Source organism: Neoarius graeffei, chromosome 13 (genome assembly GCF_027579695.1).
Source record: "Neoarius graeffei isolate fNeoGra1 chromosome 13, fNeoGra1.pri, whole genome shotgun sequence".
Taxonomy (NCBI): Eukaryota; Metazoa; Chordata; class Actinopteri; order Siluriformes; family Ariidae; genus Neoarius; species Neoarius graeffei.
Window position 1 is genome coordinate 73497824 of NC_083581.1, and position 16437 is coordinate 73514260.

Below are 16437 nucleotides of genomic sequence, written 5' to 3' on the forward strand. Positions count from 1 at the left end.
AATGACGGCGTAGCTCACTCTGGCCCCGTCTAGTCCATAAGGAACGATCTAAAGTGGGCCACCTTGTGCAATAAACAAACACCTTGTTGCAAGCTATATATAGAAGCTAAATCCACCCTAGGAATACAGCCTATTTGCCAGAAAGAATCCAAAACAGTGAGGAATTGACAGAGAAGAAGCAATTTCTGTTGAACTGCTCGCTCATTAAGGCTTAATTAGTCCATAACTTCATTAATAATTGTAATGAAGCAAATCAGGGTAGAAGTTCTATGCACCCTAGGTTCCCCTACCTTCATGCCAGAAAGAATCAAAATCGGTGAAGAATTGAGGGAGTAGAAGCAATGCGTGTGGAAACTGCTCATTAGGGATTGATTAATTACTCCATATCTTCATTATTAATTGCAATTATGCAAATTTGGGTAGAAGCCATATGCACCCCAGGCAGACTTACCTTCCTGCCGAAAAGAATAAAAATGGGTGAAGACTTGAGAGAGAAGCGATTTTCATGAAACGTGGACAACAGACAACACATGATGGCATAAACTCATCACCTGTCGGCCAGATGAGTTAATAAGATCATATAATAATTATATTAAATCATGCAAGTGCAAAATAAACAGTTATAAAAATAATAGAATTTCTATAAAAGTAAAACAAACAAACAAAAAACACCGTGAATACCAGTCGACTCTGTTGTAGGAGCATTGATGGAGATAAAGGCAGCATTTAGACTATAATTCAGTGACAGGGGGTTTGATCTACCGTACATGCTGCAGAACTGAGTTTCAGCCTGCTATTAAAGCTTTCAAGACAGGAAGACTTATGCCACCGGAACTACACCCCAGTCACAGCCCCCATCCACAGCTGTGATGCTGCATACAGAACACCATACACTGAATCCTTAATCAATATAGCAGCATGCGGCATTTCACACGTACGCTCATGACTAAGAAGCGAACCATGTCAAAAGGTTGTGGCAGTTTCAGGGTCACTGGTTTGTGTTCATGCATGCAGTCAGGCGTCCCGGTCAAGCTCTTCTCCAGCACCATGCTGTGCTCATTACCCTGTAAGGCGGAGCTACGTCCTCAGGAGTGACCTCGGTGCTTTTAACAAGACTATTCCACTCAACCAGTGTCCAACCAGTCCAGACGTTCTAACAAGCCAAGTCTGTCTTTTGTGGATTCTTGTAAAATCTTTTGACTGGATAAAACAACGTGACATCCTTATATGGAGATATGAAATGAAATATGAAGATTGAGACATGAAATTAAGACATAATGTTTTAAAAGAGGAACAAGATTTCTTTCATGAACCTTTTAGTAAAAAAGTTTTTCCATTTTTTATTTCCACCGAGGTTTAAATTCAGTAGCAGAAAGTGAAATATGTCAGATATTATTTGCTCAGTGATGATAAATTGGATTTCATGTGTTAAGGTTAGAAAAAGAGATTAAGCTTATGGCCCTGGCCACACAATTGGTCCCACTCCAAAAAATGTCATGTCTCAGCTCCTATTAGATCATGTTAGATATTTATCACCAAAAGCACATTGTGTGCTAATACTTGGGTTTCAATCACATGACTTTTCTTAGCGATTTCACTTCCGATAAAACAGCTGGTGGTCAAGCAAACCAAAATGGCTGCTGCCGCAGTGCAAACAACTAGCGATAAGTTATCAGAGTATGCTCGTAATCTAGAAGCCAGTGCCGTGGCTTCTATTCAGAAGATTGCTATGTGCAATGGAATCGACCCCTACAGTCTGGGAAAGGAGGATTTGTCATACGATCTCGGAAACTACCTTAAGTCGAATTCCCCGACATCTCTAACTATCTGGTGTTGCAGACGTCCTTCTACACCACAAAACAGATGAAAGCGTGGAAGAGTATGGAGGCTTACAACTTTTTTGTACGTGGCTGGGTAAAGGACCTCGCTATCAAGTCGCTGCCCAATGAATCCTGTATTGTTTTTGCCCGTGTATGTATTTTTTTTTTAAACTTTTTGTTCGTGTCTTTACAACAAAGTACTGTAAGTTGAAGTGTAAACAAACAGTTGGCTTGATTCTCATTTGTGTTGACTCTTATCCCTCAGGTAAATCATTCACAAAGATCATCAGAAACCCCTTTAAAGACCTGGATCTTAGTTAAACAAGACAGAGAAGTGATCACGGCGCATTGTAACTGTACGGCTGGGGAAGAATTTTGTCGTGACCTTCATGCATCTCATCTCATTATCTCTAGCCGCTTTATCCTGTTCTACAGGGTCGCAGGCAAGCTGGAGCCTATCCCAGCTGACTACGGGCGAAAGGCGGGGTACACCCTGGACAAGTCGCCAGGTCATCACAGGGCTGACACATAGACACAGACAACCATTCACACTCACATTCACACCTACGCTCAATTTAGAGTCGCCAGTTAACCTAACCTGCATGTCTTTGGACTGTGGGGGAAACCGGAGCACCCGGAGGAAACCCACGCGGACACGGGGAGAACATGCAAACTCCACACAGAAAGGCCCTCGCCGGCCCCAGGGCTCGAACCCGGACCTTCTTGCTGTGAGGCGACAGCGCTAACCACTACACCACCGTGCCGCCCACCTTCATGCATATGGACTTTATTATTCGTGGTTTTTTGATCACGTGAACTTGCTGAAAGACTTGTTGAAAAGACCACTAGGACACCCTGTTAAAGAAAGCAAGACAAGCGTTGTTTTCAGTATGGAGGCCATTGAGTGAGGAGTAAACAAAGAAACAGCTGGGGAATTTAGCACTTTGTGACTAAAAAAAAAAGTGCCATAAAATAACGACACGCAGCAAGAAAAGTACTTGGAAAACACTAAGGGCCTCTGCATGCTCTTGTGACAAGGCTTTCGCAGATAGCTTTTCGCAGACAGTTGTAATTTATCGTTGAGCGGGGAGTAATAGGCGTGCGCGATGTTATTCACCGCCACAACGCAAGGGGGCGCGAAGTCGCGAAATCGCTAGGAGTAGTTGGTGGGTGTGGTTAGTGGAGTGTTTATCCTCCGGTTACTTATAATGACCAGAACTGGAGTCGTATAGATGTACGTACTGTACTTCCTCACTTCCTCGATCAACCGCTCTTCGTGCTGCTCCATCTTCGCTCGTGTTTTTAAAAATGGCGGTCGTGAAAACAAACCAAACCGGGAAAGTAGGGAAGCGGAAGTGCATGTACAGCGGATGTAGAGTGGACCAATCAGAGCCCTCTTGTCTGCGAGGCTTCTGCGGTGGTCACAATTTTTGGGAGGTGCGCGCAGAGCGTCTGCGAAGGTGGGGGGGCTACGTAGATGTCATCTGCGACGCTATCTGCGAGGACTGGGTTGTCAGCATAAATTGGCCTTAAGGCTATAGCTGAAAGGGAAATACAAACTAGAGCATGCTTCAACTCTGCTCCCTTTGATTTCAGTGAGACGTTCAAAAGCCACCTTTCTCCACGTCTTTTTGTGAAATCCTGTGTTTATTCACCCTTTTTTATTAGTTCATGGGAAACCCTGAAGAAACTTATCAGTTTCACAGTTTGATCGATTTGACTAACCCAAAACAACACAAGTGTAAGGCATTTTTCATGCGAGCAATGCACCTTCTTCATACAAATGTTTTGTCAACTGAGCTTTGGTAGACCACCAGCTAAAGTTTTGAATAACTAATGAGGCGGATGTGATGTCACATGAAACCCAAGAATAGTGTTCATATAGGACTTGCTTGGGTAGCATCATGTTTTTTTTTTTTTTCTGATCTATTTCCAGGTGGCGACAGTCACCCAAAGCCTCCCATTTGGCCACATGCCGTGTTGAATGCAGATATAGGACCAGATAGGAACTGTTCATAGTTTTTGCCTGTTTGGCATAGCTTCTAAATTTCCTGTTGGTTGGACAACTAGCAGTTGATAGTTTACAAGTGTAGTGAGATTCAAGCTGCATGCTGAATGTCAGTCTCACCAGATGCAATGCAAACGCATGGTTCTGTATGTGACATTTTCCGTAAACAACTAAGTTATTCACTAGTCTGCACTGCCGATGATCAGCATGCCCAGGCTCCCACCTTTGCCTACCATCTGGCTCACATTGTCCTTGCGGGCGGCGGTTCCATGTAACTTCTTTGGGCTGTGCCCGGCCGGGCCCCATGGGCCAAGGGCTAGCCACCAGATGCTTGCCGGCGAGCTCCCCTCCCAGGTCTGGCTCTAGGAGGAGGCTTTGGTTTCCCGCTAACCGGGTGAGGTGCTGCAGCTCCTTTTTTGCTGTTTCATTGGGGTCTTGAATAACTAGGTTGGGAGCGAGTTGCTGCCCCAAGTGAAGGAGTTTAAGTATCTCAGGGTCTTGTTCACGAGTGATGGCAAAACAGAGTGTGAGATGGATAGGTGGATTGGGGCGGCGTCAGCAGTAATGCGGGCGTTGTACCAGTCCGTCGTAGTGAAGAGGAAGCTGAGCCGGAAGGCAAAGCTTTCAATTTACCAGTTAGTCAATCTACATTCCAACCCTCAACTATGGTCATGAGCTTTGGGTAGTGACTAAAAGGATGAGATTGCGGATACAGGCGGTTGAAATGAGTTTTCTCTGTAGGGTGGCTGGGCTCACTCTTAGAGATAGAGGGATCTCGGAGTCAAGCCCCTGCTCCATCATGTCAAAAGGAATTAGCTGAGGTGGTTCGGACATCTGAATAGGATGCCTTCCGGGGACCTTCCTTTGGAGGTTTTCCGGGCACGGCCAACTGGGAGGAGACCTCAGAGTAAACCCATGATGCGCTGGGTTGATTATATTTCTCATCTGGCCTGGAGGCACCTTGGGATCCCCCAGGAGGAACTGGAAAGTGCTGCTGGGGAGAGGGATGCCTGGCATACCCTGTTTAGCCTGCTGCAACTGCAACCCGACCTCGGATAAATGGAAGAAGATGGATGGATGGACTAAGTTATTTCTTGTAGGCTGCTGTGTCCCAACAGGTAAGAACTGACTGGAGTTATTCAAAATGCTCTCTGAGAAGGCAGAGTTGAACATATATATAGGTGTAATACAGACTTCTGAAACACTGAGAATTTTAAGATGTGCTATTCGGTTGAAGTTCATTCGACTATTTTCCATAAACATTTATGTCACATACAGAATTTCAATCACCTCTGTAACTGGTGCTCCAATTCTGCTGAAATTTTAAAGTTTTGCCATAAAGTAAATGTGTTTACCGTGCTTGGCTCATTCACCAGCCTATGTAAAGTGAACTTTAGAAACACTGAGTTTACACCATCTTATTTGAAGCAGAAGAGCCTTCTTGTTTCTTCAGTCAGATGCCTGGATAATGTGCACTAGGTTCCATTGAGCTCTCACTCCCTGCGATTTGCTAACTTTAGGGTATTAGGAAATCAGAAAAAGTATAGCACTGCTGGGTACAGTGCCTTGCAAAAGTATTCATACCCCTTGAACTTTTTCACATTTTTCCACCTTACAACCACGAACTTAAAAGTTTTTTTATTGAGATTTTATGTGACAGACCAACACAGAGTAGCACATAATTGTGAAGTGAAATGAAAATGATCTTCAAAATTTTAAACAAATAAAAATCTGAAAAACGTGATGTGCATTAGTATTCAGCCCCCCTGCGTCAATACTTTGTAGAGCCACCTTTTGCTGCAATTACAACTGCAAGTCTTTTGTGGTACAGTATGTCTCTACCAGCTTTGCACATCTAGACACTGAAATTTTTGCCCATTCTTCTTTGCAAAATAGCTCAAGCTCAGCCAGATTGGATGGAGAGCGTCTGTGAACAGCAATTTTCAAGTCTTGCCACAGATGCTCAATGGGATTTAGGTCTGGACTTTGACTGGGCCATTCTAACACATGAATATTCTTTGATCTAAACCATTCCATTGTTGCTCTGGCTGTATGTTTAGGGTCATTGTCTTGCTGGAAGGTGAATCTCCTTCCCAGTCTCAAGTCTTTTGCAGCCTCCAACAGGTTTTCTTCCAGGATTGCCCTGTATTTAGCTCCATCCCTCTTCCCATCAACTCTGACCAGCTTCCCTGTCCCTGCTGAAGAAAAGCATCCCCATAGCATGATGCTGCCACCACCATGTTTCACAGTGGGGATGGTGTGTGCAGGGTGATGAGCAGTGTTGGTTTTCGGCCACACATAGCACTTTGCATTTAGGCCAAAAAGTTCAACTTTGGTCTCATCTGACCAAAGCACCTTCTTGCACATGTTTGCTGTGTCCCCTACATGGCTTCTTATGCCTGTCTTTCAACAATGGCTTTCTTCTTGCCACTCTTCCAAAAAGGCCAGATTTGTGGAGTGTACGACTTATAGTTGTCCTGTGCACAGATTCTCCCACCTGAGCTGTGGATTTCTGCAGCTCCTCCAGAGTGATCATGGGCCTCTCGGCTGCTTCTCTGACCAGTGCTCTCCTTGCTCGCTCTGTCAGTTTAGGTGGACGGCCATGTCTTGGTAGGTTTGCAGTTGTGCCATACTTTTTCCATTTTTGAATGATGGATTGAACAGTGCTTCTTGAGATGTTCAAAGCTTGGGATGTTTTTTTTATAACCTAACCCTGCTTTAAACTTCTCCAGAACTTTATCCCTGACCCATCTGGTGAGTTCTTTGGTCTTCATGATGCTGTTTGTTCTTCAGTGTTCTCTAACAAACCACTGAGGCCTTCACAGAACAAGTGTATTTATGCTGAGAGTAAATTACACACAGTAGGACTCTATTAACTAATCAGATGACTTCTGAAGGCAATTGATTGCACTGGATTGTATTTAGAGGTATCAGAGGACAGGGAGCTGAATACTAATGCACATCACATTTTTCAGATTTTTATTTGTTTAAAATTTTGAAGACCATTTATCATTTTCATTTCACTTCACAATTATGTGCTACTCTGTGTTGGTCTATCACATAAAATCTCAATAAAAAACTTAAGTTTGTGGTTGTAAGGTGGAAAAATGTGAAAAAGTTCAAGGGGTATGAATACTTTTGCAAGGCACTGTACATCCAAGGATGTTTCAATTTTACCCCTTGTGCAACATAATTGGGACCAACAGCATGACCAGGACCTTATAGTGCAAAAATATGCTTTAATAACCAGTACTTGAATAATCTCATGTGTGTATAAATCCTAGACACTTGACATTAGACTGCAGTTATGCGATGTTAGAGGTGAAGAGTCAATACCTCAAATGATTTGTTTGAAATCTGTACTTTCAGTCTCTCACAGCTCCAGAGTCAAGTGTCACTGTGATTAAACACACACCGAAACCTTTGACAAGACACTGCCATGTGATGCGGCATATTCCAAATGACGCAAAAATTTGTTGAGTACAATTGTAACTGATGAGGTTCAGCTAAATCAATACTTCATTAGGTCACCTTTAACATCTGGTATTTTTTGTGTCTAAACATCTCATATGGTTCCTTGGAGTCTTGGTGATCCTGTGCCTGAAAAGTTATAATTATGAGAGAATTTCTCCAAATAATTCTAACCAATTCTGAACTCTGTATTGAAGAATTCACATCAACCACATTAAAATTTGTTTTTTTAATAATTTCTAAAAAAAAAAAAAATCACATCAGTTGTTTAGCTACTTCTAGCATCTTATTATGGATCATTGTATAAAAATTGTCAACATAACAGTAAAGCAAAAATGTAAAAAAAAGAAATGTGTCACAGTTGCAATATAAAACATTTCCTGCTTGGTTATAAATTTTAGTCATAAATGGTATTTTCCAAGTGCGTCAAATCGAAGGAAGAATTTACACCAGCAGGGAGTTGTTTGTGCTAATATCATGTCATTGTTTTGCAGGTAAACAAGTATCCAGCTTAGCACTATAAGCAGAAATTACAAAAAACACATACGAGAAATTTGTCTGACACCAGATAACAAGAGGATTCTTCATGCATATATCGTCAAAAATGACATCCAATCAGCCAGGACTTGTATCAGAAAATTTTTGGAACTAGACTTAAATCAATAACCCTGAATACAGGAGTGCATCACTGGTGAGTCTAAACGCAGCTCAGACTATTTTCTGCGTTTAGCTACAGTCTCCTTTTTATGTGGCTGCGCCGTGGAGGTGGAACTGCTGCGCTGTGTGTGAGCTCTGAGTGACTGCATGGCTTGGACTTGCTGCAGACGTTTACTTAGCTCTCTCTCACAGTCCTGTAATAACACCGCCGTCCTGTCTCTGTCCCAGCCCAGCTCGTCCGTCATAGTCTCCACTCCCTGCTTCAGCACCATCTACAAATGCAGTGGTTCATCAGAAAAAAAAAAAAAAAAAAAAAATCAAATCAAGGCACTGTTCATTCAAAACTCACTCGCAGTCGACGTGCGGGAGCAAGTCTGTGTCATGTGCAGTTATAATTTTCTGCAGCTAAACAATCTTCATTTCCATGCTTTAATGCAGTTTTGAATCAGATCAATTGTGTAAATTAAAGTAAGTTATAACTGAAGAACAATGTAAGCAGGAATAGTCTGTTCATGTTATAGAATGACAGAGAGCTAGTGCCCCCATGTGGAATGTAAACATAACTGCGATAAAAAGATTGTGTTGTGGGGAAAGAAAATGTTCTGGACCACCCAGCAGGCAGCCAAAGCCATTTCAAATATATGTGCGTGCGCATATTTTTATTTATATATCAAATCACATGCACCGTGACTGGATATGAGCAATTGTGTGTGCCGATTGGCTACTCTACTAGTAGGCTATCAGTTCATATACCGTGAGTAGAGAAAAACAAAACGGCAGAGTGTGTTGCTGAACCAACCGAGGATGAAATAACAACTCTACTCGAAAACAAAAACGGCAAAAATTGGTAATGCATTTAAAAGAAACAGAAGTAGCTAAAAGAATATAGGTGTTTTTTTTTTTTTTGGTTGTCGGGGCGGCACGGTGGTGTAGTGGTTAGCACTGTCATCTCACAGCAAGAAGGTTCTGGGTTTCAAGCCCAGCGAGGGCCTTTCTGTGTGGAGTTTGCATGTTCTCCCCGTGTCCGCGTGGGTTTCCTCCGGGTGCTCCGGTTTCCCCCACAGTCCAAAGACATGCAGGTTAGGTTAACTGGTGACTCTAAATTGACCGTAGGTGTGAATGTGAATGGTTGTCTGTGTCTATGTGTCAGCCCTGTGATGACCTGGCGACTTGTCCAGGGTGTACCCCGCTTTTCGCCCGTAGTCAGCTGGGATAGGCTCCAGCTTGCCTGCGACCCTGTAGAACAGGATAAAGCAGCTACAGATAATGGATGGATGGATGTTTGGTTGCCCCCCCCCCCCAATATCTCCTGTTCCACACTCCAGCCCAGTCGGTGGCAGTAATGCACTTTTAAGTTGGTTTGCCAACTGCCAAAAAACCCTGAAGAAGGAAACCCCCAAAAATACAAAAAAAAAAGCAACAAAATATGGAATAAAAGTATTTGATGGTAAAAACATATGTTTATTTTTCAATAATTATTATTCGCATTTTTCACAAATTGCTCCTGTCATTTCGCCGGCTTGTTTACATTCTAAGCAGAAATGATTTTGTTGGATGTTTTGTATCAAGTTTTTATCAGATTTGCAAAACGTAAAAATGCTCCGTTTCTCAAAATCCAGTGAATGTGGATAGAATAAAACAGTTATTCCACTCAATCTCATCGTACATGGCTTATAGACAACTCAGTGCTACGCGCCTCGTCAGCTATCAGCTCATGGATGACTTGATTTCTTGGAATAACTATATATATTTTCCAATATGAGAAATTGTTATCAGTCAAATACCTTGACAAGAAAGCAACAGCCACAGAGGTTGACAAATCATTAATTTGTCAACTACCCCACAAGAGAAGAAAAGCTCCAGTGATTTAAAAGCTGATGCCCAATGCCCAGAAACAACTGACTAGGTTCATCTCATCTCATTATCTCTAGCCACTTTATCCTGTTCTACAGGGTCGCAGGCAAGCTGGAGCCTATCCCAGCTGACTACGGGCGAAAAGCGGGGTACACCCTGGACAAGTCGCCAGGTCATCACAGGGCTGACACATAGACACAGACAACCATTCACACTCACATTCACACCTACGCTCAATTTAGAGTCACCAGTTAACCTAACCTGCATGTCTTTGGACTGTGGGGGAAACCGGAGCACCCGGAGGAAACCCACGCGGACACGGGGAGAACATGCAAACTCCGCACAGAAAGGCCCTCGCCGGCCACAGGGCTCGAACCCGGACCTTCTTGCTGTGAGGCGACAGCGCTAACCACTACACCACCATGCTGCCCACTGACTAGGTTAAATAAATAAAATAAATTAACAATGTAATATCATATAGTGAGCTAATTGGCTAGTTAAGTGTATCAATACAAATAAAAGTATCTGATAAAGTATTTAATGTAGCACATTGTGTTTGTATCCTCAATAAACAGTCACCAAGTGGCTGCCAAGTGTTTTGTCTAAGAGATGCATCAAAATATGATTTGAGTCTATTTTTTTTTCTCAATATGTACCTGCGAAGTGATGGCGTGTTGTGCTAAGCTAGCAGGATTACTTTACGCTGCATTTTATTTATTTCATCATGTCTACAGCAATTGTGCCTCAGTCAGTGTGTGTTGTGCAGCACAAAATAGGATTTGGAAGGAGTCGTGCACGCTATATTTACGTCATCAAGGTGGCTCGCTTATACCACTGTGAAAAGACACGCACTTACTTTCTGTTTGTTGAACCTACTTTTCTATCAGGCAGCTATGAAAACAACTAAATAGCCCAAGGCATGAAATCAGTTTATCCCTGGAAACCCAGCTAGTGAGTTATCCACCCATGATAACCAGTTGTGCCATACTTTTTCCATTTTTGAATGATGGATTGAACAGTGCTTCTTGAGATGTTCAGAGCTTGGGATATTTTTTTATAACCTAACCCTGCTTTAAACTTCTCCAGAACTTTATCCCTGACCTGTCTGGTGAGTTCTTTGGTCTTCATGATGCTGTTTGTTCTTCAGTGTTCTCGAACAAACCACTGAGGCCTTCACAGAACAAGTGTATTTATGCTGAGAGTAAATTACACACAGTAGGACTCTATTAACTAATTAGATGACTTCTGAAGGCAATTGATTGCACTGGATTGTATTTAGAGGTATCAGAGTACAGGGGGGCTGAATACTAATGCACACCACATTTTTCAGATTTTTATTTGTTTAAAATTTTGAAGACCATTTATCATCTTCGTTTCACTTCACAATGTGCTACTCTGTGTTGGTCTATCACATAAAATCTCAATAAAAAAAAAACTTTTAAGTTCGTGGTTATAAGGTGGAAAAATGTGAAAAAGTTCAAGGGGTATGAATACTTTTGCAAGGCACTGTACAACTGTTGGTTTACATTTTTGAATACTGACCATGGAGATTTTGCTGTCTGCTAAAACCACTTGATGTGAGGTTTGTTCTGATATTTTCTAAATCACTCTTTTTAAAGCATGTCGTTTGCTTTATATGTTAATAAAATGTTAAACTAATCTCTGGTTTCTTCCGGCTTCAGTCCAGATGCTTTCAAACTGGCAGTGCCGGGGGTCATGATAAAAATTGATATCGTTCAATATGGGAAAATAAATCGTGATAACTTTTTTTTGCCATATCGCCCAGCCCTAATTTCAAGCCTCAGTGACTTTCCTTTTCTGAAAACCTTCCCTGAATTTCCATATTCCACCTACGTAAAGGAGTGCCTTAAAGAGTGCACACAAACCCTAAACAGCCCGACACCCCTCTTTTAAACTGTTCAAGCTGTAGATATTAATCTATATGCAGTGTAAAAAAGGCCTATGAAGAGACTGGTCCTGTACCTGCAGCTCCTCATTGGAGAGTCTCGTTTCAGGACTTGTTTTGCTCTTCAGAACCAGCAGGGTCCTCGCGTTAAACCCTACAGCTGAGTCCACCTCAGTCCCATCAACCACATCCAGCCCTGTTTCACCTGGAACAGACAAGACCTATAAAAAAAAAACCCCTGCATAATCTATGGAGCACTTGCATGTGACGTCACAGCCGATTCAGATTGTGACAGACGCCATCTTGTCGGTCAAACGCCATATTCCGCCTTCTACTTCTACCTTTTCTTCTGGAAAACCCTACTATATACAATTCTACTACAACGGCTGCGGCTACAAGCTCTCCCTACCTGTGCACGTTTTTTTATGTTTTTTGTGTGTATTTTTGCGTGTTGTTCGTCTGTACCGGACTTCAATATCCACTACAACCGTATGGACTTACTGGACATTGGTTTCCAGCAGAAAATGACGGTTTGTAGCGATTTCCATCACATGCACAACATTCCAGACGAGACAGCGAGACCAGCGGGGTCTCCGTGGATTGTTATCGGAAGCAAAGCGAAGGAGGCGGCGCCGGGAGCGGAAGCAAAAGCGAGGCTGCAGGCAGAGCCGGCCTGTTGACTAAGCTCAGAAAACAGCCACTCAAATCTCCACTGCTAAGCCTCTACCTCTCCAACGCCAGAGATGGACGATTTGGAATTACAGCTGGAATTACCTTATTCTATAATCGGCTGGTCAGTGCTATACTCAGTACTTAAGTGACTTACCCGTCCAATGAGGATTCTTGTTTACAAGATGCCACATCTGAGTCGCTGACAAATCCTGAATTTCTGTAAAGATAACTGTCCAGAGATTTATAGGCACGCAGTGCTTCACCACTGAACAGCGAGGGAAAGTTGATGAGGTAATTATACACGTCCGGGTATTCCGCTGGCAGTTCAAAACCCGGTCGTGAAAACTCCGTCCGGTAAGCCATAAGGGTCACTAATCTGTAGATCGTTTATTTTAGACATATATCTAGTTATCTGTTCATTAGAAAAATGAGCCGTGTAGTCCGTCGGTTGAAATTGATCCATTCTGTACACGAGTGCAGCAATATTCAGCGGTGTTTTTGACCGACAAGATGGCGGTTGTGTACTTTCCGGTCACGTGACTGCAAGATCTCTATTGTGAATAAAACCTGTTTCAACACCATGGATCATATAAACGGTTCTCATATTGCCACCACCATCTGCTGTTTATTCCCTGAAAGGCACCCTTTTATTTTTTCCTGAACAGTATTAACTTTCACAGAACAATGGCACCACCTTTTGGCTGCAGGCTTTCTCCAAGACATCAATCTCTTCTACATTTTTCCCCCCCAGAGAGTGTCATACTACTACTACTACTACTACTAATAATAATAATAATAAATGTCCATAAAATCAGATTCCTACCTTGTTGCGAATCCTGGCGCTCTTTCTGCACAACTTTGAGATAGAGCTGCAGCAACTCTTTAGACTGCCGCTCCTCTTCTCTGCGGTCCAGCACTCTCTGCAAGGTGTCTTGTAAATCCTGAGTTTTCTGCACTGGGAAGGCAAGCGCTGAGGCCAGGTCTGCACAAGGTACAGCCACTAGACTCTACAGTGAACCGACACATGAAAAGCACACATTTGGAGAAAGAAAAAAACAAAAAACACATCCAAAACCCCTCACTTAAAGTTCTTACACGCCAGGGGTAGATTTCCCAAAAGCCTCAAGGCCAAGAGTGTCCTTTAGTTTGCTCTGAATAGCCCCCAAGCATAACTACGTCATCACTTGTTTACCGCAATGCATTATGGGGGATAGCCGGGGTCGGTAGTTGAGCGGTATAGCGGATGTTAGATTAATTTTACGTGAGGGCGATGTGAGAGGAGCGATTTTGCCGTGCCCTATCGTTGAAGACAATGAAATTGGTGATTTAAAGAGGTGGAGAACATGTCGAGGGTTTACAGCAGGAAAATCGGAATCCAAATCAAGCTGGGTGAGAAGGTAAAAGTCTAGAACGAGTCTACCACACTGTACAACAACAAATCTCAATGTCTTATCAAAACATTTATAAATAAGTGATAGTTTTATTTAAGTAATCAGGAAACATTACCAAAAAAAAAAAAAAACCCAAAACCCACACAACACTTTGGAAACCCGCTGATCTGCCGTGTCATGTTCAGTATAAATGCGTTTTCTTCAGTAAACGCCGCTCTTGAGGTACACTGAACGTTACGCAGACCCGAATGAGAACCCTTCATGGTTTGGGAGTTTTATCGGTCCGACAGGCTCGTTCGGCTGCCGAGTGCTTCGGTACGTCGAGAGGCGAAGGCTGAAGAATGCTTCTTTGTTTTACAGGCTTTGGAACGTCGCTAGTTTCAGACAATGAACCGTGTCGATTGTTATAATCTTCTATAACCGAAGGCCGTTCCGTAGACCATGGAAATATTGCTGGGTCACAGTTTAAGTACGTGTTTCTCCCACCAGAGAAACGTAAGCTACAAACATTCGTCTGTTTCAATTCAGTTCGAAGGTTTTCGTTGCGGATTAATTAATAATTATCCATTTCTTTCTTCTCGACTGGCAGCTGACAAAAGCTCAAATTAGGTGGAGTTCTCTTTGTTGTGGAGACACAGTAAGACACACAGCAATTCACTTTAGGCGGCATGGTTAAAACCGGTTCAGTGGTCGAAATCCTTTTTTTCCAGTGTTCTGCAATATTGCAGAATGTCAAAATTTTGTTCTGCAATTTGGAAATATTTTCTGCAAATACACAAACCTCCATACTGCACCCTTCTCAACCTAATAATGCCTATATTTACATCATATCTAGCTTTACAACGCGTAGCATTACTGTAATTCTTTATTCTCTCACTCTATTTTTAATTTCAGTCTTCACAGATCCTTCTCTGCAGCAAAGTTATCATTCCATAATACCTCCACAGGTCTTTCATCCCCCTCGCCCTGACACTACGGGCTACTACAACTTGAAGCATACCAACTAATTCATAAATGTACTAGTTATCACACCCACACATTATCCTTCCACACAACATACTAATAAAGGTATCACCACAATAAAAAATAGAACACAACTGTTCTTCAAGAAACAAAACATTCATTTTCATGTTACACGTCATGTTACATTTTGTCAAGATTAAGTTTCGAGCTTGAACAATAGATTGTTACCCAAAATGTACTTCATTCAGTGTTTGCATCTGCAACCTGTAGTTTTAAATTGAAAGCAAGGTTTCAATTCTACACTCTGTTACATCTTACGATGATGCAAAGAATTGATGCCATTAAGGAATAAAACCCAAATGGAGAGATGTTTGGGTTCATTGTGTTCGCCTGGCTTCTAAAGTGCAAGGTCATGAACTGAACTGAGAACGACTGCAGCGGCTTCACTGCTCTAAACTAACAACAGAGACCTGGGTACAAACTAATCATGGCAGAACCGAGAGCTACAGAACTACTGAGAGCTACAGAACTGAACCTAGGAGCTTTGTCTTACAGGGCAACTGTTTTACTTTGTGCTCGTCTGCATCACAGGCAACACAGCACTAGTAAAAACAACAGAACCTGTACACAAAACATGTATTAGTGTAGCTTGGTATGAGAAAGCAAAATATTCAAAAGTATCTATGAATAAAGGTAAAATGCTGTTGCTGTCTTCAAAAGGGACATAATATCAGTATAATTTTGCATGATTCAACAATATGATATATACAAACCTATACAATTTACCAATATACAGAGTGCTTCGAGGTCAGCGCGCACCCGGCGGCGGCCATATTGGAAGTCAAAGCGCGCTGTGTCGGTGCATTGTTGTTGTCCAGCGAAGCAAAAAGGGGTGACAATGCCGAATACGTGTGTCATTGTTGGCTGTAGTAACCGAGGGGAAAAGGGTGGCAAAAGCTTCCACAGACTCCCCAAAGTCGTGACTAACCAGGGAATTGCAGCACAGGAGACGACAGTGGCTGGCTGCCATTAACCGATCAAATTTAGGACAACTTGACTGTATCCGGATTTGCTCTGATCACTTTGTGACAGGTAGGTTAATATTGTCTTGAATTTCATAGTTACTAAAATAGTTATTTTAATTTCATAGTTACCGGTAGCATCCAGTATGCCGGCTGTAGTGTGACCGTCGTTCTTTCCCTCAGTCTCGTGGCCGCTTCAACATAAAACAACAGGGAAGCAACATTCTCCAAGTCCAGCAATGCAGTTGCAACGTGCACACAAAATAGCATGTCTCTTGTCAACTATTATCCAGGGGTGTAGACTAGGCTGGGATAGACTCTGCGAGTGTAACACTTTCCCTCTGATCACTTTTGTCTCTCCGTCTTCAGCAGTAAACACCGACACATCGCGGACCCAACCGGACACAAATCTATCGTATGCTTCCATACTCTTGTAGTTCTGGAAATCCTTTAGTTCACAAAATGGACTTGGGTGAAACACTAGATAGTTCACAAGATCTATGCATGTTAAATGCGGCAACAAGCTGGGGTCAGCTTTCCATTCCTTCTCACTAACCGTGTATGGATCTACATTCCCAATGAAACGTACCTTCTCAGCACAACGCTCCCGTGCCTGCTTATCCAAACTTTCACAGTAGTGCTCCATCACTTCAGATGTCTAAATCCTTAAAAA

General features: G+C 42.5%; 1 protein-coding gene across 1 annotated transcript in view; it reads right to left on the bottom strand.

Annotated features, from left to right (window-relative positions):
• Nucleotides 1–7509: 7509 nt before the first annotated feature.
• The window catches only part of dffa (DNA fragmentation factor, alpha polypeptide), a 30835-nt gene continuing 21907 nt past the window's right edge, over nt 7510–16437 (bottom strand). The window contains exons 5-7 of the mRNA XM_060938507.1: nt 13212–13395; nt 11794–11921; nt 7510–8228 (exon numbers count right to left, since the gene is read on the bottom strand). Of these exons, the coding sequence (XP_060794490.1) occupies nt 8013–8228; nt 11794–11921; nt 13212–13395 (528 nt within the window). The 3' untranslated portion in view covers nt 7510–8012. The remainder of the gene's footprint in view (nt 8229–11793; nt 11922–13211; nt 13396–16437) is intronic.